Below are 22,272 nucleotides of genomic sequence, written 5' to 3'. Positions count from 1 at the left end.
CTAGTGGCCACTGTTAATGAAAAACTGCGCCTTTAATAAAGGAAGAGTTCACTCAAAAATAAAAATATCTGTCATCATGTATTCACCCTCGTGCGGTTGAAATGCTGTATCTGACTCTTTCATCTGTGGAAATTTTGTGTTCTGCAGAAGAAAGCAATACAGGTTTGAAATGATGTGAGATTGAGTAGATGATGAAAGAAATTTCAATTTTGGGTTATAAGCTTATAAGTATGCTGAGAAAATGTTAACCCAGGGTTTTCATATGCCGATGAGGGTACAGTAGGTTTTGACTACCCCTTGCTAAACCACAATAAAGTATAAACTGTATGTGACACAAGACAACCCGTGATCACATTAGCTCAGGATTAACTGTTTGTGTGATAAATCACAGTCTGTCTATAAAAATAGTAATAACATTTTTTGTCAGATTTTGTGAACCAAGGATGTTGTTCGAAATGACATCAAACTAGAATGCATGTATTTGTGCATGTATCAGTGTGTGTGGTCTCGGTTGTGTATAGGGATGACTGAAGCCATCATTTGTTGCGGTCATACACTTCATTTTCCATCAGCTCACTTCTGCTGTATCCATGGCAACACTCCAGCTAGTCAATGCCCTTGGGATGCATGTCTTGACAGTATTACTCTGCCTCCATTGCTGAAAAGGTTGGCCTGATACTGAGGTCTCTTTTGTGTATGTGTGTGTTCTTCAGTTGCTTCTCACGCGCTCCTTTTGTCTTGTTTCACGTAACTGCGATACTTCTTTGTGTAGACCCAAATCTGTCCATACAGCTTCATTTAATGAACTAATAATGACAGCAATACTCTTTTAGGTTTTCTCACTGCTGCCCTTGCAGTATTCTATAGTTAAATTACAAACATAGGCAAATTTCATACATTAAGTATTCCATATTTCATTTTAATAGATGTAAAGTTCTGTGGCTATTTAATATGCGTAAAAGCTAAGCAAACATTCTTAAAGGTGAATTATTTACTCTTTGTGACCCTGGACAACAAAACCAGTCTTTTCCATTTAAATCTCAGGAATCTGAGATTACAAACAAATCAAAATATTGTGAAAATTGCCTTTGAAGTTGTTAATCAGGGGCACTGTTGCAGACCATCCACTCACAAAAATAAAGTTTTTATAAATTGATGGTAGGAAATTTACAAAATATCTTCATGGAACATGAACCATACTAAATATCTTAATGATTTTTGGAATAAAATAAAAATGTTTCATTTTGACCCATACAAAGGTATTTTTGTCTTTTAGTAAAAATGTTCCTGTTCTACTTAAGACTGGTTTGTGATCGAGGGTCACATTTTGATGTTTCATGAAATGCTCATATTTGCCAGGCTACTAAATAAATCGAGAGGTACAGATATAAACACAAAAGACATTTCTTATCAAATTCTTTCAAGACCAAATTGTCTGAGCTATTCCTCTTAATGAGCTATTCATCTTAAGCGACTCTATATTTCGTCAACAAGTGTCATTGTTATTTAAGAAGTTTCAGAAGAAAAATCTCAAGTTCAAGACCTCCATTCATTTTTAAGAATTAATCTTCTGTTACGTGTTGAGTGACAGAATAGATTATACAACATTTCACCACACTCGGACCAAAGAGTGGATAGATTTACTTCAGCTGCCCCTTCATACTGTCAAAGTCCGTTTACGGAAGTCGTGCCACCCGGCGGCCATGTTTGCAACGCCTCTGAGCAATTATTTACTTCACACCATGTCCGCAGTCCAATCTACTTGAATGGTGGAAGTCAGATATTTCAAAAATCGCTGGCAAAAATCACAATTTAATTGCATTTTTCCGCTCAATGATTAAACCTGATTTTGAATGCACCAAAGCTTTGGTTTGCTAAGCTTAAACGGCATTAAAAATCAGCTTTTCGAGGTCGCTTCAGCTACTGCGCCTGCGTACAGACTGGCAAGTGCCTAACTTAAGCTCCACCCCAGAGAATCCTCAGTCTTTATCGCTTGACGATTGGATCTTTCTACTGAAGAGCGGGACTTTTTCACTAGAGCCGCCATATTGAGCGTTGCATCGCTCTCCATTCATTGGAATGAAAGTGGCGCATCTTCTTAATATATAATATCTTTGATACAGTACATTTTCTACTTTCCTATACATATACATGTCCAATATCTAGTGGCCATGCGTTTCTGTAAATATCACTGCCTGCACAATCTGCTTCTGGAGAAGAAGTACCATTTACAGGGATCTTGGGACTCCATTTGGGATTAAGCGACTGACTGCTATCTGAGGGTGTTATCCGTGACACAAGTGCTCTTCTTGGTGAAAGTGCAAAAATGTCTTAAGAAAATGTTTTTTAGAAAGATTCACACGATCATGACACACAGATATCTGAAGCACCTGACGGATGGAAAGTAAACCCTCATGACACATCCCACGCACAGTTTTTGTCAAGCTTACGGCTGCTTGAAATTCAAATGTGCACAGCTGCCCTCGGGTGTTAGAAACACACAGCAGAAAGAGTCAAACTGATGTATCTGTGACCTTCAGAAACGGCCCGGAGGAACCTGACGGATGAAGAATGTCACTTTATTGTGACATATTCACGCTGAAACATCGACATTAAGACATTGGAGGTGTTAAGACCTTTCCATTTTTTCTCTTCTTTGTCTTATTTTGTTTCTTTTCTTTCTCTTTGCAAATGCACTGCTCAGAGATGTGACTGAAATCTAGGATTTCACCCTGTGGCCATAAGAGTGATGTGCAGCTTCACACAAGAGTTTTAGGTGCTTGATGCATAATGTATGCTGGATTATCTCATAAGCGCTCTATTGAAACCTTCATATCATGATTCGCATGGAAACACATAAAAATGCTGCAATAAATAACAGCTTCATGACAAAACTGATGATGTAAACTCAAGTAATATTAATATCGTAATATCCATGCTAAGCAGCTAACTGCAATATCCTGTACTGTAGAAAAACTGAAATCCCCGAAGACCTCATGAAATACAGTTTCATTGAGCTACAAAAACATTGTAACTTGTAACTTTCACAGCTCAGTACAGGCTTTCCAGATCAGGGGATTGTGTTTCTGATATCACCAACACAAATTTGAAGAACTCACATTCTTCTTTGTAAAGCACCTTGCAAAGCTTTCTGCTTTCGCTTTCCTTTGCATTATTTCATGTGTGAAAAGTGAAATGAGTAAAAAGCATTCGTTTTAAGAGTTGACTATTTGTGCAGTTTCTTCCGTGTTTTGGCACAATAAACATCATGTGGATCACCAAGAACAAACAAAAGGGATAAGTGACCTCTTATTAACTTCTTTCTATTTTATTCTCTGTCTTCCATTTTCCATTCAGGTGAATGTGTGCAAAACAGAGCCAGCCCCCTGACGCGGTTCCCCCAGTCCGGTTCTGTCCTCTCAGGGGATGGCCCGGGTCGAGGATGGACACGCAGAGGATTATGAAAGGTGCAGTCTCTTTACATTGTCTCCACTTTCATTCTATTGACACTATTAGGATGACCCAGGGGCGTCATGCACCCGTTTTTTAAAGGGGCATAATGTGCAAAACACACAAAAATATCCTATATGTCCAAATACATAACATTAATGCAATATTCTAGAGAATATCTCTTACGCATATTCAAAACATCGCACAAATCATTGCGAGAACTAAATGACAACACTATCTGATTGATATATGAATCTTCTTCCAAGTAAAAAAATCATTTTTAAGGTACAGTAGCTGCATCAGTGTGTATTTTGAGAACAAATATCATGTATATCATTTTGTGGTATAGTAGTAAAAGAGTCAGTGTTTTCATACAAACGAATAGAGCACAAGTAAAATGAAGCAAAGCGGTTACCCTTTGTTAATTTGCCTTTAAGACAGATTTATTATCATTACAAAATTCCTAACATTATAAAAACCAACATATATAATGCAATATAATAAATAATATAATCATTTAAGTCCATCTATTTCTTTGAAAAGATGAAATATGAAAATTGTCAATTCTGTATGAACTATCTAATATATTTATAAGCTAATTTTAACTAATATACCATGTACAGTATTTCCAAATCTATATTAAATGATTTAATATATTATTGATAGTTATTTAAGAGAAAAATATATTTTGTTAGTCTTTGGACCATAAAATCGAGCTGTAACATAAAAGTTATTCACTTTAAATGATGCTACCTGTATGCCAACTGGCAAGAGGTGTGTTCGACTGCACAGACTACACCAATGTATCACCACAGCCAATTGAAAGCATACGGAGCAGTCTGTTCTCACAGCAGTTTGTGACATACATAGATCAGTCTGGGCAGCGCCGCTTTTAAGTCAAAAACCCAGTTCATATGTCCAGTTCTAGCACCCGTGTTTTGCGCAGTATTAATTAAAGTGGGTGACAAATGCTTTGCCTAAACGACTGCGCATAATAGCATAGAACCAGTCTCAAAGTCATGTTTCGGGGACGCGGGTGTTTCCGTGAGCCGAGCTCCCGACCGTGCGCAGATTCTGATTACATCATTAGCCAGCACTGTTGCTTCTGTCACCGGATTGATAAATGTTAAGCTCCTGTATGTGATAAAAACAGCAAAAATCTCCAAAAGAGGACAAGGGTGCAGCCCATAATTTATACAGTGTATGTCCTATAGAATCCTGAAACTGATTAATAGAGGCCTCACTCGTCATTTGGAGGATGCATGCAAAACTGACTGTTCAAACATCTGAGGAGGCACGTGCCATTGTATGTGCCATTTCTTCACTTCTGGAGGACGCACCCGAAATCCTGGCCAGGATGAGTCAGGGAGAAATGGCACATATAGAGTGACAGTATGGAGATGAAACGGTTATGTGTTCTTGTATCGTAGCTCTGTGATGTTAGAGGATGGTCAGGATGGTATGGACAGTAGCAGTCTGACTCCTGGCTCAGCTCGACAGGTCTGCATCCAACGCCATCCCAGCCACGGCTTCGGTTTCATCGCAGGCAGCGAACGGCCTGTGGTTGTACGCTCCGTCTTTGCGGGTAGGACATCTGTGTGTCAGGAGCTTTCAGCCAGACGTCTGTTGTACATTTGGTCAAGCATTAAACGTTATAGCCTATCAGCTTCAACTCTATCAAAATGTACTGGCCTCTTTAGATTTCTGGATTTATTTCATATTGGAGTTTTTTCGGGAATTTTATACTTTGAAATGTATTTAAAAGTGATATTTGATTGCTCTTTAAGATCAAGCATTAGAAGGACAGTTTATGACCGCCTAGGAAAAAAGCTTAACCAAACGATCTTCATCACCTCAAAGCATTCTTATAGACAAGGGAGTTTTTGACCAATCAACTCTTTCTGACATGTCTCCTTACTAGACGGACCATCGAGTGGCAAGCTTTTCCCCGGAGATCACATCCTTGCCATCCACCAGGAACTCGTGAGCGACGCAGCCCGGGAGAAAGTCATAGACCTTGTAAGGTAACACCCTTTACTGTCACCAGAGGGGAAGGGCCTTGTCAGGACGCATGACTAACTTTGCTTTATATTTTTCTATTCCATGTGTCTCCATCAGATAAGGCAATTCATTTCAGATAAGACACTCTTTTTCTATTCTGCAACTCAGTTCCCAAAATGTCCTTTTCTTTTTGCAGACGGTGCAAGGACTCGATTGTTCTCACTGTGCTGCAACCGCAACAGGTAGTTAAGGAAATTTTGTCTCCTGCATTCAAAATGACCTCAAATTCATTCTTTGCTCATTTAGCCCCTTGATCTAGTCAATACATTGACTACACAAGTGTTTTACAGGATGTCTTTGGTACAATTCTCCAGTAATTTGACATTTATAACTACTGTGTGCCAACTTTGACTATGAAACGAAAACTCTTCATGACAGTTTCAACATTATCTTGACAATGGCTGGCATGAACGTTAAAGTCTTATTTACAAACTAAAACTATAGCTTAATAGTGAAAGTGCAATGCCTTTTACATGAAGTACTCAAATATGTTTAAAGAATTACCCTGTGTAAATATTTACATAGCAGTTTGTCAAGACGAATCAACTGGCAATAAAGCTTTTGCGCATTAAAACAACACAAAGTCTAAACCTCTATTTCTCTCTCTTTCTCTCTTTCTACCCTTTTTGTTTCCTTAGTCACCTAAGTCTGCCTTCATAAGTGCAGCCAAGAAAGCTCGTCTGCGAACCAATCCCCCCAAAGTGCGCTTTTCTGAGCAAGTGTCCATCAGCGACCCAGACTCAGTATGTGCTGCTGCTTTTCGCTCACATTACACGGCCAGTTGTCTCTGTGCTAAACACAGTTTTCTGCACAGTTGAAATGAGAGCAGCAAACCATGTGCTTAACACAGCAGAAGAGTGTGACTAGTGAGCAAATTCTCAATGATTTGAACAATTTGATTAGATGACATGTATGTGTGACAGGTCTGTTCATGATAATCGTCATTATTGTATACAAACATGTTCCCTTTTAAGAGAGTAACACAGCTGTCATTTCAGAGGTCTTGAGTCACTTCACATCCTCTTATCCTCATTTCATCAGACTGCAGGTTTATTACTCAGAAGGGTGATCCTTAATCTTAGTGTGCACCACTAGTTTAGAGCTAAAGGAACAATGGGAAGCATTTGCGCTTCGGCTGTGATTGCATCTTCATCCACCATCAATGAAGTTGACATGACAACATAGGCCTCGGACATGACTATGCTTGGCTTGGTTGGATTCAAAGAGTTCTAGCGTTTAAAACTTTATAGTGACATGAATGAACATATGAGTTCTAGTTTGTTTGTTTGGTTGCTGAAATGTTTTGTCTGACTTGGATTTCTTATAAAGACGTTGGGAGAACTAAGTGTCAGTGTTCATTTTATTGCTCCAGCCAATTTAGGAGTAATCCAATAAGGAAGTATTGTACCTAGGGAAAGACTCCAGCCTTCCAATAACCCCTAATGTTGTTACTAGACATTCATTCATTGGTAGTCTTTCAGAAGCACTACAGCTGCCTTCTCCTCTTGGTGAACATGGGTCGAGAGCGCCCATGTTAATGTCAATGTCCATGGATTATGTCCCATACAGTCTGATATCTGCCTTGCGAGCAAGGAAGAGTCCACACTACACCCTTGGGTGCTGGTCGCACCAATTTAATAAAGCGGACCGATGGGAGGGGTGTGCAGCTCTCCTGGACGAAGAAACTTGCTGATCAGGCCTAAAGGGCCAAAATCGGTAAAGATCCAACCACCCTCACCTGAGCCTCCTCTAATCATGTCAATCCATCTTGTGTGATCAGCAGCGGGCAGCAGGGCTTTCTTCATTAAAACTTGCCTGTCAGAGTATTTAAGCTGATACCTTTAATTACGGGGGTTAGGCTTAAAGATAAATGCCAACGTGAGACATATCACATCCCACTCCGTAGTAAATATGCAGCTGGTTGGGATTGTGTTGAACGCATGATATTGAAACTGAGAGTTAGTTAACCTGCTTGCATCTCCGCCTGTCATCACATGACCTCCGCTGACTTGTCAAATTGATGCTTGCATATTTGTTTCCATTCTGTGATTGAGTTTAAAAGACAGGGTAAAATGCTGCACCAGATGTTGAATCATTTTATATCAAAACCTGGCTCATTTGGACCTCACTCAATGTCAGATCTTGATTTAATGAAAACATTTTATTGATCACACTTAGTGGGAGATCAACGGACAGCTCAGAAAAAGAACACCTTTTATGTCACCTACACTCAAAGTATTGTAGACAGGCACATGGTACTTATCAATATGATGCTTAAGTCAGGATCTTCTAAAAGTAATGACCTCTCAATCATGATTTAATACCACAGCAAGATATGTAGGGGAAATTATATTCATCATATAAGTTTTCACCATACACTTAAGGGTGCACTAAGTAATTTTTTCCCTTAACAAATTGTTAATTACCAAAGATGGTAATAATACTCTGGACATTGAAACACGGAAACCATATACTAACTCTCCTTTAAGCTGCAGAAGAAATTAATCATGGGTGAAAACTATTCATATGAATGATGAATTTCTAAAAAGGCATAAAATCCATAAAATTGTCATGTTTCTAAATATGGATTCATCAAGCAGACATTTTGCTTGAATTCACTAAACGACTAAGACAACACTTATGGAGTCCCTTTCACTCATTTTTTGTTGAGATATAATACGGTACAGCATGTGTAAAAGAGACCTTAAGATATCTAGGAAGATAAACGGTTGCTGTTCCAGTGGCAGAATCAAACCCTTGAATTTGATGCACGTGGTCCCGATAGTGGAAAAAGACCTCCTTGTTTGAAGATCAGACACTGTTAAGCATGATTTTGCATGGGCAAGTGGTCATTGACATGGAGATTGTAAAGTTTAGCTGGTCATTCTGTGCCTTTATAAATTAGGCCCTTTATGGTAGTATACATCATCAAGAAGAAGAAGAAAGGGCCAGCTACCGAACCCTGGGGAAATCCTGTGGTTATTTGGTGTGGATTAGCCACCCCCTCCAAAAACCTTAAAGGATCTGCAGGAAAGGAAAGAGCAGACACTGTGATGCGGTGTCTCTCATGAGAGAGGGTGGACAAGAAGAAGATTTACTGTTCCAACCAGCCTGAGGATTTTGGGAGTCTCCTTGGAATAGTTATGTTTGATGCAAGATAAATCAAATCAAGCAAATCATGAACTAAAGATTACTTAGTGCACCTTCAACTAATTAAACCAAAGACAGAATACCTTGAATTAAATTTGACTAATACGTTCTACAAGGGAATGTTTTTACGTATACTCATATTATGACTCCTTGATTCTAGTCAAATTAACTATTATCCGTTAGACAAATACCAGCCCTTTAACCATTGTTTCAGACCTGATATGCTTCAGACCTGATATGCTTTGCCTTGCTTAACCCTAGTTTCCCATTCAGTAGAGTCTCTCATGTGTTTAAACATTCTCTCTCTGACTCTCTATCTCTCTTTATCTTCCCCTTAGAATTTATTAGATTTTCTCTTTGGATTTTGTGTATTGACCTGAGTGTGATTGACTTTTGAGTGTTTTTTTTTTCTTGAATAACCCATTCCGGGTTCACTGACTGTTTTTTTTCCCATCTCTCTCTTTCTCTGCTGTCTCTCTCAGACCATGATTAAAGACGACTCTTTGCTTCTGATACCAAATGTGTTAAAGGTGTTTCTGGAAAATGGACAGATCAAATCCTTTACATTTGACAGCCGCACCACTGTTAGGGTAAGTATGAGGTACTGGAAAAACAATGAGGGGCATTCACTACGAGTCCACCCATCTATTTTTGCATCCATTTTTAGTGTTGTTTTACTAAAGCAATTATGCAAATCAGGTATTAATAACACGAACACATGCAGCACAAAAATGGTCGAAAAAATCTGTGCTCCACTGTCTTGTAGGACACTTACAACAAAACAGTTAAGCAATATCACATTTTTGCAGTGAACAGCTGATACACAGAAAAATAAAAGCTTATCTAAACCGCACATATGGATTATGGTGTTTTTCTACTGTTAAATCATTTGATAACCATTTGGTGATAAAGCATTTAAAATGGAAAAAAGCTCAGCCATGCAGTTTACTGTTATCCCTAAAACTGAACTTTGGATAGTTAGTTTAAAGTACACACTGAAATACTGTTTGACAAAGTGCAGCTGTTTAATAAGGTTTTGCTGAAGTGATTCTGATTTACACATTTGCCAGATGCTTATATCCAAAGTGACTTTGATTGCATTGTACTATATATTTGTTTCTGACTATGCTCAATCCCCTGGGATCGAGCCCATTACCTTGGCGTTGCTAGCGCCATGCTCTAACCACTGAGCCACAGGAAAGCAACAGATATGCTGTCTACAAAAGCTTAGTTTGTACTAAAAGCTTCACCACAATGTAATCTGGACCCTAAAACACTAATGCAATCACATCTGTTTGTTATTAAAAGCAATTGCTGTCAGTGATACATGACCAACAGTAAATGGAAAAAGTAATTCATATCTATTTATTCATAAGAATATGCTAAAATGGTTTAGCAATCTTTTGCCAACATTACTATGTTTTTTATAGTAGAAGAGGGCTTTCATTTCCTAACACAATCATACATCTTGTCAAAAATGTCTAAATGTGTAGTTATTCCTGGTCTCATTATCATGTGCCAACACACAAAATATAATGGCATCAATGGAAAAAGACAATTTGTGGTTTAGATGGAATATTTCATTCCTGCAGTAAAACCTAAAATCATTTGCCTCCCATAGCCAGGGTTTCTCTTCTCATGAAATATATAGCTCTACCATTATGGTCACATGATCTCCAGTAGTAAAGCCCCTGTACGTATTGGTCACATGAAAGCCTCATTTATATGTTGAGTCTTTTCCAGAAGCCAAGCCACTTGTCAGTTTAAAGCCTCATACATTTGTCTCTAGTGACAGATAGTCATGGCAGGATCCAGTGATTAATAAGGTTGATTTTGATGCTTTATCACTGATGGAAATGTCAAGTCTGTAGTACTCGCACTGCTCCTGATGCCAATTTTTTACAAGATTTGATCCAGTTTCACGCTGTAACATCTAAGAAATTATAACCCAACAGAATACATCACGTTGTGAGAATTCAAGGCCACCTGAAGCAAAAATATTCATTTTAGGTTTTTACAGAATTTTGAAGGTTGTTGCCCTTTTCCCACTCTCGCCACAGGACGTGATATCATCGCTGCAGGACCGCCTCTCTCTACGCTACATTGAGCATTTCTCTTTGGTGCTGGAGTCTAGTGGACTGGCCCAGAACCAGGGACTGCATCTGCTCCAGGAAAACCAGTCATTGTCTCATGTGTGTAAATGCCACCCAAAAACCATTGACAGATGAGTTACCCTTAGCCATTTATCTGTTTGTCCGGCTGTTTCTTAGCAACCACTGTGAACACTCTAGCAATCAGCCAGAACGCCTTAGTAACTGATTAGCAATGCAAGGCTTACTACCTTGAATTCTCTCATCAAACTGATCAAGTTTTAACCACATAAGGTCTAATTAGTAACCAATCGACAATTCTGCAATGCTACTTGACCAGTGTTGTATTGAAAAGCGTCTTTATTTTGCTTGTACACTCAGGTAGTGCACAGGACCTACTTCCAGGGTATGAAGTGTCTTTTCCGAATCTGCTTCTTCCCGAAGGACCCTGCTGAATTGTTGAGAAGAGACCCTGCTGCATTTGAGTACCTCTACATACAGGTGGATTTAGTCATCAATACTCCAACACCCAACTCACACAAGAGTGTTAGCGTAACTTCTCTGTTCTGTTGTAACTTCCCAATAGAGTCGCAATGACGTCATTAAAGAGCGTTTTGGAATGGACTGGAAGTCTGATCTGACACTTAAGTTGGCAGCCCTCCACATCTACATCACTGTGTCAATTGCGAGACCCAATCAGAAGATTTCTCTCAAGCATGTTGAGTAAGTGCCTGGACTTTTGAAATGCATTGCCATTAAGACGGCCAAATATAAATTCACAGTTGTTTTGAAAGAGTTTCACTCTGACTTGTTTGCAGAAATATACATAAGATTTTGTTTTGGGGGTTGGGAAAGACGACAATATTGTTCTCGAGACAAGCTGTTCTACATTAATGGCAGATTTGACTCTGCTTTGTGAGTCTTCGTGAGTGAAAGACTGAATCTGTCTATCCTCCACTAGGAAAGAATGGGGTTTGGAACCTTTTCTTCCTCTGACCCTGTTGCCCACTGTCAAAGAGAAGAATGTCTGCAAGACCCTTTCACAGCTGTTGAAGACGTATCAGCATCCTCCTCCGGCTGGTAACAAGGTATAACTTGTCACCAGAAATGTTTAGGAAATGTGTTTTTCTTTTCGGTTAAAAGTGAGGTAATGCAAAGAAATAGCCTGCAGACACTTCATGGCAGCACTTACACTTAAAGATATACTATGGATGCACCAAAGTGAAAATTCTTGGCCAAAGCAGAATAAAAATGAGACACTTGGCTGAAGGCCGAATACCGAACTCCAAACTTGGCTTTTCATATTTCTTCTATTTATTTAGCCAATTTTTCCACTATTGCATAAACTGAATGGTCTAAATGTGCTTTTTATATCTTGTCTTGCTTTTCGATATAATACAATATAACTTAAAATAAAATTGAGCAAAACAAGTGGGCTAAATTAAAAAAATTAGCCCTCTCCCTTCTTGAATAGCCTATATTAGGTCTTTAACTGACTGCTGAAAGAATGTACTTTGTACCCCTACAAGAAAACACTTCATTAAAAACTGTCTTTCAACACTTAGCTAAAATTGTGAATAAACGAAAACTGCTGGGTTATTATAGGCTACACTGCAAAATGATTTAAAGAAAAAAAATGATCCAAGCAAGCAATTCTGACTGACAACCATTTCAGTTGACGTATATCAGACATGTTTGCTGCATTAATAAAGCGCGTGCATCTCTCTCTCTTTCTCTCTTTCTCTCTCTCTCTCTGCGCTGGTTGTTGCTTGATAATATGACACATCATGTTCAGTCAAATTTAGTCTGCCATTTCACTTTTCGGCTGAACACCGAACATGCTTTTTTTGGCCGAATATTATCGGTGGCCGAACATTCGTTGCATCCCTAAGAAATAGCATAATTTAGCCTGATTTATGCTGATTTCAAGTGCACTGTTGTTTTGTATTTGCATTTGTATTTCATACATTCAAGCATATTTGATTTTGTGTACATTTCACATGACGGTGGAACAGAGATATGTGCAATTAATTTCTCCGCACTGACCATTACAGCCACAGCGAACGTGATTGCAGTCACTCATTGCCCTCTGCTGGTAAAACTATATCCACAAGCACAACTCACCAGTTTCATTCTTGTCATCCATCTGTTTCTCTGCAGGTTTCTCCATTACAAGGAAAGTTACAGTATATGCGTGTCTTGAATGACCTTCCACCATTTGGAGGATTCTTGTTTCACACCGTTGGCCTGGTAACATCAATTTGATATATAGCATTTCTAAGACTTCTCACCTAAATATCAATACATCCTCAAGTGATTGCATTTTGCTAGCACAAATATGGTGACTATCGGGAAAAACTCACTTCTTCATTTTTGTTTTCGTCATTGGAAAGGATGAAAAGCAATCAGCCACTACACTGTTAGTTGGGCCGAGGCACGGAATCAGTCATGTGATTGACCTGAAGAACAACTTAACCACGGTCCTGGCAGAGTTCAGCCGTGTGGCCAAAGTCCAACTCTCCAGAGAGCATCATGGAGTAGCCCGCGTCGAGGTTGTTATTTTGGACGCGAAGGTGTGAATAATGTACTTTTGGTATCAATCTATATGGTCCATTACATTTTTAATAACAATATTTCAGCATTTCTTTTCTAACAGGATTGTAATCTGACACGCTTCTGTCTGTTTTGATACCATTTCTTATAGCCCCTGGTCTTGTTAATGGAGTGGCCAGATGCATCAAACTTTGCTTGTTTGATCTCTGGTTATTACAAGCTCTTTGTGGACCCTAAAAAGACCATCTACTGCAGGATACCTGGTCAGCCTTATACGATCAAGGCAGGTACGTTAAAAAGTCCCCTGCTTTTAAAGCCTGGTTGGATGTTTAATGTTGCAATTTTCCTGAAATACAGAAGTCATTTCATGTTATTTTCTGACAGTGCTTTTGCATTGCTTTTCATCATCTCTCATCAAACATCATGACTTAAATAGGTTACATGTGGATACCTTGCATTTGCAAAAATATTTTAGAAAAAAAAATTAAAATTATAAATTATAATTATAATTAAAAATGTATAATTAAAAATTATAAAAAACATTGAATCAAAAATTCATTGTCCAAGTACATTCAGATAATTCTTGTTTTGGTCAAACCAATAAGATATTCGTTAATCTCAAAAACTACTATTCAAAACTGTAGGGCCACCAGCTCACTTACTTTACTTCCTAATGTTTTTCCCACATTTAAAAGTAAACTTATCTTCAGTGTAGTCAGCTTGTGTCTAGAATTGCTCAAAATGAGATTTTATCATGCCGTTTCTAGAGGTCTGAGATGCTCAAAAAGTTCCTATAGACTGCTTTTCAATTTCTTCATTATTCAGTCAATTTGACTCAATGGCTGGGTTCATGCCTTTTTGACCCAACGCTGGGTTGAAAATAATAGTGTTACAAGTTAGTCAGAATGAGTCAGTCAGTCAGTCAGTCGTACTGGTTATTCCATTTGGGAGAACGGGAATATGTAAATTGTCTATAGGAAAACAGACCTTGTGTATATCTGTACCAAAGCTACTGGTGCAAAAATATGATTCTGTAACAGTTGTGGTTAGTTAACATGTCACGATTTGTATCAGCCATTAAAAATATGGATTTGAGTTTATTTGACATAACGATTTGCAATTGCAATCATTGAAACACAGCTTGATCTCTCATCCTCATCTTCGATCAGTTTATGAGTTTATGAAATGCTTTTTGGGGTAAGTTCATTACTCTGCAAGCTGAGAACATTTATAACTAAATCATGTGTTGGACGTTCGCATCATCTGCTGTGGTCTGCAAAAGAGAAAGATCACAACATGTCATGACATCCCACAAGGCTTCTTTCTGCATCCATCTCTAAGAACCCTTTTCAGCAGATCCACCTTTTGTCATTTGGACTCATTCCCATCAATCATGTGTCTCCTACTAGTTCAGCCACTCAGACAGTTCTGTCATTTAGATTCCAGAAGCTCCCATGCCCATTCCCGCTCCGGAGCCACTGTGATAAGCGGGAGCCGACGAGAAGAGAGAGACGGGTCGTCCAGAGAGGCAATACTGAAGACGTCAGCACCACCAGTATCTCAGCACCTTGGCCTGTGTCACATCCATTTAAAAGAGCAACAACAGCTGCAAGACCTTCAGCTACAGACAGAGCAGGAGCTTGACATTAATGAGAACCTTATCTCGCAGGTGCAGAGTCGTTCACGAACAAAGTCTGACCCAACTGTAAAAAGCACTGAATCAGTGGCTGAACAAGACACTCCTGCAGATGAGAACTCAAACTTTAGGGTCAGAGCGAAAACAATGGAGAAGTCAGAGCAAGCAAAGAGGGTATTCTGTGACTCATGCAAAGCAAAACTCCAGGCTAATGGTTTAGTGTCAGACACTGGGGAATCTGGAAAGCTTATTTTACAGCAGTGCACAAATGCTTGCGCTTCACGCGGAGCAGGAGCTGTTGACCTCATTGCCTTACCACTCCCTGGAAATGAGGAGGATGAGGAGGTAGATGAAGGGGTAGGAAAGTTGCAGCCTCCCCCTCCTGCCATAGCTGCGCCACCACCAGGGTTTCGTGATAACAGCTCTGATGAAGATGACCCGAAAAAGGGTCGGAAAGGAATCAAAGCTGCTTCTGCTGCTACGGCAGAGGGTCAAGAGGCAGTTCCTGTAACATTGATTGACAACGTGGCCACTCGGACAGTTCAAGATCATGCTCAGGAGTTAGATGATGCATTGGTGTCCACCCTTCAGGCACTGGAAGCACTCGCTGCATCAGAGGACTACCCGCATCATCACCAGCAGACTCCACAGACAGCAGGTGGACATAAAAGCTGGTCCTTTAAATTATCAATGAGTAGATTCAAAATGAAAATTGGTCAATTTTAATTAATAATTGGTTTCCTACCTTCTGTTTGATGGCTAAAAGTAACGCTTAGAAGTAACAAATAATTAGCTAATCTGTTCCTATCCACTTAGAGTTTTACCTACCACATGTACTTATCTCTGTTGTTCTATTTACTGACATTGGATGTGTTTCCCAAAAGTATCGTTACCCAACTATGGTCGCAAGTTCCGTCGTTAACAGCATAGTTCAACAATTCTGTGTTTCCAGAAACCGTTGTTCCACCAAACAATCTCCAACAGCATCCCAGTAGAGCTGTGGTTTGAACCGTAGTCTCTTATTATTTTGACATCTAGACTTACATAAATCATGCTTTTGAGCAAAGTAAGCAAGCAACATGCAGCGCATTCTATATCCATCTTCTAAATATATACAAATATCATTTTTAAGTCTTTTAGTTTGTCAAAACAATTTTAAAAAGTGTGCATGTACATAACCCAGATGATCACATAAGTAGTCTTCCGATGCAATGAATGCTATTTGCAGCAATAATATGGCATTCATTTTTTATGAATTAGTAGACGTTTAACTTATTCATTAGTATTATTAGTTTATTACTCCATCAACTGTATTGCTGAACCAACATTGTTAAAATGATAGATTTGCAACAACGTTACTTTTTCGGAAAACAGCCATGACCAACTAGTAAGTTTCGCCAACAATATTTTGGAAACGCACCCCTGGTGTGATTTCTTTTGATCTTGATTGTCTTTTGTTTCTCTTCCAGGGTTAATTGTGCTTGCTGCCATAACCCCGGAATCTTCCTTAGACTCTGGGCATGAGACAAATTCCTCAGAGCTAACAGATGTGTCTGAGATGGTTTCAGCCATGAAGCAACATCAGAACCAGGCCTATATTCTTGCCCACCACATCAACAAAGAACAACTTTTTACTCGACGAGACTTCCCCTTGACAATCCCTGGCTGTACTACGCAAACAATTGGGGGAGGGGCTTTTTCAATGAGTCAGATCCGTGGCAGGGGTGCACCAAAGTCTTTGATCTTAAGTAAGACTGTGCCCTTAAAAGTGTGTCCCAATCAAGGCACTGGTAATGCAGTGGAGCTGGGAAAAAGCCACGAAGAATCAAAAACTGAGAAAGATGCTGCGAACACCGAAGCAGACTCTGTCAAAGAGTCCTTGTCAGAGTCTGACACCCCACAGACATATGAAGAACTAAAAGCATTTAAACAGGGCTCAAAAGAAGAGAAATGTCCTCCTGCTAATGAAGAAATGCTGAGCTCCAATACCTCTGAGGGTGTCCAGGAACAACTGTCTGGGGAAGCCTCCCAAGAAACAACCAACATAGCCTTACCTGTTCTCCTAACTGTGGATAGAACAGCATCTGCTAACATTTGCTTGATGAATATATGCCAAGATGCCGAGACTGCCTCAAGTGAGACCACTAAGCCTTCACGGGATCTTCTCCCAACTGCTGATTTGTTCTGCACATGTCCAATACGGCCAGAGCCAGGCCCACAGGTGCGTCTAAGAGATCCACAAAGGGTGGTAGCGTTTCGCTCATCCTCTCCAACCGATGACGAGCATCTCCGTGCCAAAGGACTTCAGTTAACTAGCAACAAAGAGAGTACAGCTAAGACAACAGATGCAAGTATATCTAACACTAGCACCCTGCCTCCCACTAAATATTCACCAGTTACGCCAATTAAAGTAGAACAGAAAGAGAAGCCAGAGGCAAAAGGGGAAAACACTAAAGCTTCTGTGGAACAGCAAAAAAAGAGTTTGCCAGTCCTGCTAAACCCAACACATGTTCTGAGCTGTGCGGAAAAGGGTGCGACTATCCCGGGAGCAGAGTATAAGAAGCAAGTAAATAACAAAGCCAAATCCCAGCGCAGTACTCCATTTATGAGTTTCAGGAATTTAATTTCAGCCACTTTCCCAGCACGTCTGCGTCGAGAGACCGATGAGCGCCGGGCTCAGCTTCAGAAGGTCAGGCAATATGAGCTCGAGTTTCTGGAAGAGCTGCTAAAACCTAAAACATCACAAGGAGAGTTCTTGCCCCAGGGATCTTCCCCAGTCCCGTCTTTTACCCCTTGTGCCTGCCAGCTCCGCACAAGTCCGGTACAGAAAGTTCCTGGAATTTTACGAGAACAGAGACGCAGCTGTGATTGTAAGAGGATGTGCCGGGGGATGCGTCTCCCAGACACAGCAGTTGGTTCTGCAATGGAACAGAGAGGAAGGGAGAGGACAATTTCTAAAACACCCCCAGTAATCCCAAAGAATCCACATGCCCCAGAAGAGATACGAAAACCTCAGACTTTGGAAATCAAAACTACGCGAATCCGCTCCACAAGCCTTGAGTCAAGGGAACCCAGAGAAACACCCACATCATGCACCACTCATTCAGAAAGCATGGGTGCACCTCAATACAAAAAGCTACAAAGACGATATAGTATAGGGGAGATTGATAACAATGGAAACACCCCCCTGTACGCTGAGGTCAAAACTACAAAAGCAAAGAGCTTGGAGAAAGAAATGGAAAGAGTCAGGGCCACTGGACTTCGACTCCCAACTCCAGTGGAACCTGCACATGCTAAAGACGGAGATGCAAATAAGAAGGGAATATTTTTTATTCTGGAAGAGAAGCTTGTTCAGGAAAGCCGTGAGGGTACCACCGAGGTTCTAGGGTTGCCAAGTGAGGATACAGAGGAAAGGGAAAAGTGCTGCTCCTTTTGCTTCTGTTATCGAAAATGTGAGGGCGCTGATGAGAGCAGCGAAAAGGATGAACTGTCTTATTCCATCCCCTTGCAGGTCTTGCCTGGAATGCAACTAGATTCGAGGGCAGTGCCAGTAGTGAGCAAAACTCTTCAAGTTCTTGATGCAGAGGATTGCAGTGGAGAGGAGGAGGAGGAAGAAGAGGAGCCGCAAACACAGAGGATTGATCTGAGGGCCTCTGGGAACCTGGAAAGTAGTTTGGGAAGAGTACAGTCCTTGCAGGGCAAAACTTTCTCACTACCTGATGGATTCCTAAACGCACAACTTGATGCCAACGAGCTGATCTCAATTTTAAGGCAATGTGCCAACAGTCCCCAAATAGAGGGTGAACCTCGCATTCCACCTGCAAGATTGGCAGAATACAAGCAAGAACTTGCACTCCATTTTAAAGAGTTCAGGGCATCATGTAGGCGAGTGGCGAGTGTTGAGAAAAGTCCCTCACGAATGCTAAATGCTGTTACAGCTAGCTTTCAGGTGCTGTGTGACCTCACTCAGACGTTCATTCGGCTGGTCAGAGGCGTACGCTCTGAAACTCAAAAACTACAGCTTTTACGTAAAGTAGAGGAGGTAGCGGTCAACTACACGCTTCTTCTGCGGGCTGCCGAGGAGGCAATGGGACACTCTAGTAGCCTCCCCAATAAAAGTGCAAGTCCTCAACTCATTACCACCACTAATGTTGGCTCTCTGAATCGTTCCATCAAAACATTGCCCAGCAAGTAATGAGTCCATTTCACACATAGCATCATGGGGCGGCCGGACAGTCACTTGCTCGACACAAACAACGGGGCAGGAATCTTTTATAGTCATTCATGAGTTTACATTTTTTACTGGTCTTTCTGTTAGATTACTGCCTGCTAAACTCCATTGCGGCATAATACAATCCATTGTTATCCTTTATAAAGGTTGTTCCAACTTGTAACTAGAAGCCCTTTGATATTATAAATGTGCACAGGAGTAAGACAAAACACAGAGTGTGTAGGTGATGGATAACCGACAGGCCTGGTAACTTTGTGTCTTTAGAGAAAGGCTACTGTGAAATTGAGTTTGTTTTTGTATGTTTAGTTGTTCCTATATTTAAATCCTAAAATAACTATCTTGGGAAGGGCTGCAGTTGACAGGAAGTGTCTGGGTTATTTTGTGTCTCCAAACATGGTTTATAGAATATATATGGAAAAACAATATTATCATTATTGCAATTCCAATTATTGTAGACGTTATACCCACATAATCACAAAAAAAATGTGCCCTGGGGTGGCAAAATATTTTAACAGATTTTGTAAATTAGGTAGAGAGAGAAATGGTTATCTGGTAATGTGCTTGTTTTTAAAATTGGTTGTTGTGACATGAATTACTCCCCTTTCACAATATCATATAAACACTGTCTGGATTTATATCTCCACAATGGTCTAAACCAACACATTTTTAATGAATATTTATGAACACAAGAGCCCACTGACAAGGTAGAGGAAGGAAACACCTGCTCAGGGCAGACAATGTAGCAGATTTAAATTTACTGGAATACCAATTAAATGTAGAGAGAGGTTGAGCTGAGACCAAGTGAAAACAAAGGGGGCTCCTCTTTGCCAATGCACAAAAAAATAATATTCTTTCTCACTCTTACACGCTCATCCAGAACCGATCCTGGTTCATACCTCAAATAGAGGAATACAGTGGCAACATTGATTTCTATAATAGTGGGGTGGGCTCTTGATAGACACACAATACAGTGCAAAGGCCAATACTTGTGTATATAAAATAATATTGTTTTGTTTATATATATATATATTAACTGTATAACATATATAAGTGCACTGACAACACCATAGTACACAATATTTCCTGAATATTGCTTCAAAGTTTCTTCAACCCTATTATTTGAAATGTCATTTATTTTTTTATTTTCATGTGATGTCATCAATTGTGCACTCCCGAGAAAAACAAAACATCCCCCCAAATACACAGAATAGTTTTTTATGTATTTTAATAAAATCAACTGCTGTCTTATGTCTGAAAACGTTTCTGTGTCCTCTTCCAGTCTATGACATCAGAGTCTACTTATAACAGACTCTATTACTGTGACGTCACAACATCTCATTGTTCTGGAGTCTCGCATGTTGCCACTTCTAGATTTGAATGAAGCAGACACCTTTATGCCGACAACAGAAAGACTGTTCAATGCTGGATTTAGATTTCAATATATTGTTAGATAAACAAAAGTACAAATAGAAACTAGTATTTTACAATGCTATTTCCATATAAAACTACATTTACAATATGGTCAACTTGAACATGAAATATTAGTATAGCTTAAAGTCATTTTGAAAATAACACACACTGAGAAGATGAATCAAAATTATGTTTCTTTTTTATCTATCTTATGATTTTAGTAGTAATGTAACCAGAGTAACTATATTTTAAAGTATAATAAAGCATGGAACATGTTTATTTTTATAAAATGCATTACAGTGAAAGATATCATGTTTATACAATTTTTAAACATCTTCTGTCAACAACTAGTTGCTTTGCCTAATAGAGATTTGTCTCTGTGTTTCATTTCATTTGTTGTGCGTGTTCATATTTAGTTCTTTGTTTCTGTCTGTTTATCCTCCCACTGTAATTCTTTTTTATGTGCAAGGTCATGTTTGAAAGCAATAAAGTGTGTTAAAAAAGAACATTTAAGTTTTCCCTTTGAGATCCAGAGGTCAAAATTGGCTGCACAATAACTGATATCTTTCTCCAGGTGTTACAGACTTGGTTATTTAGAATTAAATTGTTTGATTTTTGATCTCTTACCAAATAAATACATAGTAAGCATCATTTGAAACAAACAACAATAAAAGAATACTGCCAGTTATTAAAAACAACTCTAACAAAGTTATTCTGTAAACAAAAACTGTTCCTCATGTTGAACGTGTACATGACTTTCTTCTGTGGAAAACAAAAGAAGAAGAGGATGAGAAAATGATGAAAGTTTATTATGAATGAAATATCCCAATTTATCGAAGAGGACGGAGGCCAGCAGCTTCTTTTATCATTCCATAATAGCAACTTTTTTATTCATACATCTGGGCATTTCCAGTGTTATGGACGTGACATTTTGTGTATTGACGTGACATAAAAATGCTCAGAGAATGAATTTGTTACAATCATATTGAACCATCTGTTTATATTTGACTGAACCCTTGTTTATAGAGTCTAAACAAAAAAAATTGTTTAAAAAAAGGGAAATAAACATGCGTTTTGGATTTGACAATAAAAGGATGCGGTTTTTGGGAGACGATAAACTTTGTAGGATTTCTGTCAATTAAACGCACAATCCTGAAGCAATAATACGCATTGAATGGAGAAGAGATGCTTCTTTATAGAGCATCAAATAGTTATTTATTTTCATGTGTCCATTTTTTAGGAATATGTAGCGTTATGGATGTGACAATCCTGAAAAGGGATTTGAAAAATCATGCACTAAAAATAAAACAAATGCTTAACAGATTTGAAGAGAGATCTCACATGGGTATTTGAACCACCAAATGTTAAAATCTGTGCTGTTGCCATAGTAAAAATATTTGTTTTCGTGGTAAGGTTGACATTTTTACGGATTTGCCCATCTGGTTATAAAGAGCATGGGTGTAATTAAATGTATACTGTCACCTCTCCTGTGTATGTCCAACTGCTCCTGGAGGCTGTTCTGGTCCTCCACATCAAACTTGATCTACGAGGATACGTGTCCAAGCCCCAACTACATTAGGTCATTGAATACATTATTTTATTCAAATCACATCACATTATGAAAGTAAAATGAGTCAATGCCATTTCATGTTGACTTTTAGTGGCAGACATGTTTGTTCACTTCCCCTTTA

At 39.3% G+C, this 22,272-nt stretch overlaps 1 protein-coding gene across 4 annotated transcripts in view; it reads left to right on the top strand.

Moving 5' to 3' along the window:
- The window catches only part of frmpd3 (FERM and PDZ domain containing 3), a 98,624-nt gene extending 77,489 nt beyond the window's left edge, over positions 1–21,135 (top strand). The window contains exons 3-17 of one of the 4 annotated variants that reach the window (XM_056770339.1): positions 3,358–3,467; positions 4,881–5,035; positions 5,372–5,474; positions 5,648–5,693; positions 6,150–6,254; positions 9,144–9,251; positions 10,722–10,853; positions 11,133–11,252; positions 11,338–11,474; positions 11,713–11,839; positions 12,912–13,001; positions 13,145–13,324; positions 13,456–13,591; positions 14,744–15,598; positions 16,410–21,135. In XM_056770339.1, the coding sequence (XP_056626317.1) occupies positions 3,427–3,467; positions 4,881–5,035; positions 5,372–5,474; positions 5,648–5,693; positions 6,150–6,254; positions 9,144–9,251; positions 10,722–10,853; positions 11,133–11,252; positions 11,338–11,474; positions 11,713–11,839; positions 12,912–13,001; positions 13,145–13,324; positions 13,456–13,591; positions 14,744–15,598; positions 16,410–19,135 (5,061 nt within the window). In that variant the 5' untranslated portion in view covers positions 3,358–3,426 and the 3' untranslated portion in view covers positions 19,136–21,135. The remainder of the gene's footprint in view (positions 1–3,357; positions 3,468–4,880; positions 5,036–5,371; positions 5,475–5,647; positions 5,694–6,149; positions 6,255–9,143; positions 9,252–10,721; positions 10,854–11,132; positions 11,253–11,337; positions 11,475–11,712; positions 11,840–12,911; positions 13,002–13,144; positions 13,325–13,455; positions 13,592–14,743; positions 15,599–16,409) is intronic. The other 3 variants (XM_056770342.1, XM_056770340.1, XM_056770343.1) reach the window with 3 other exon arrangements.
- The last annotated feature ends 1,137 nt before the right edge of the window (positions 21,136–22,272 follow it).

The sequence above is a fragment of the Triplophysa dalaica genome, chromosome 16 (assembly GCF_015846415.1).
Source record: "Triplophysa dalaica isolate WHDGS20190420 chromosome 16, ASM1584641v1, whole genome shotgun sequence".
Taxonomy (NCBI): domain Eukaryota; kingdom Metazoa; phylum Chordata; class Actinopteri; order Cypriniformes; family Nemacheilidae; genus Triplophysa; species Triplophysa dalaica.
Note: the sequence above shows the minus strand (reverse complement) of the source record. Positions and strands in the feature narration are given on the sequence as shown.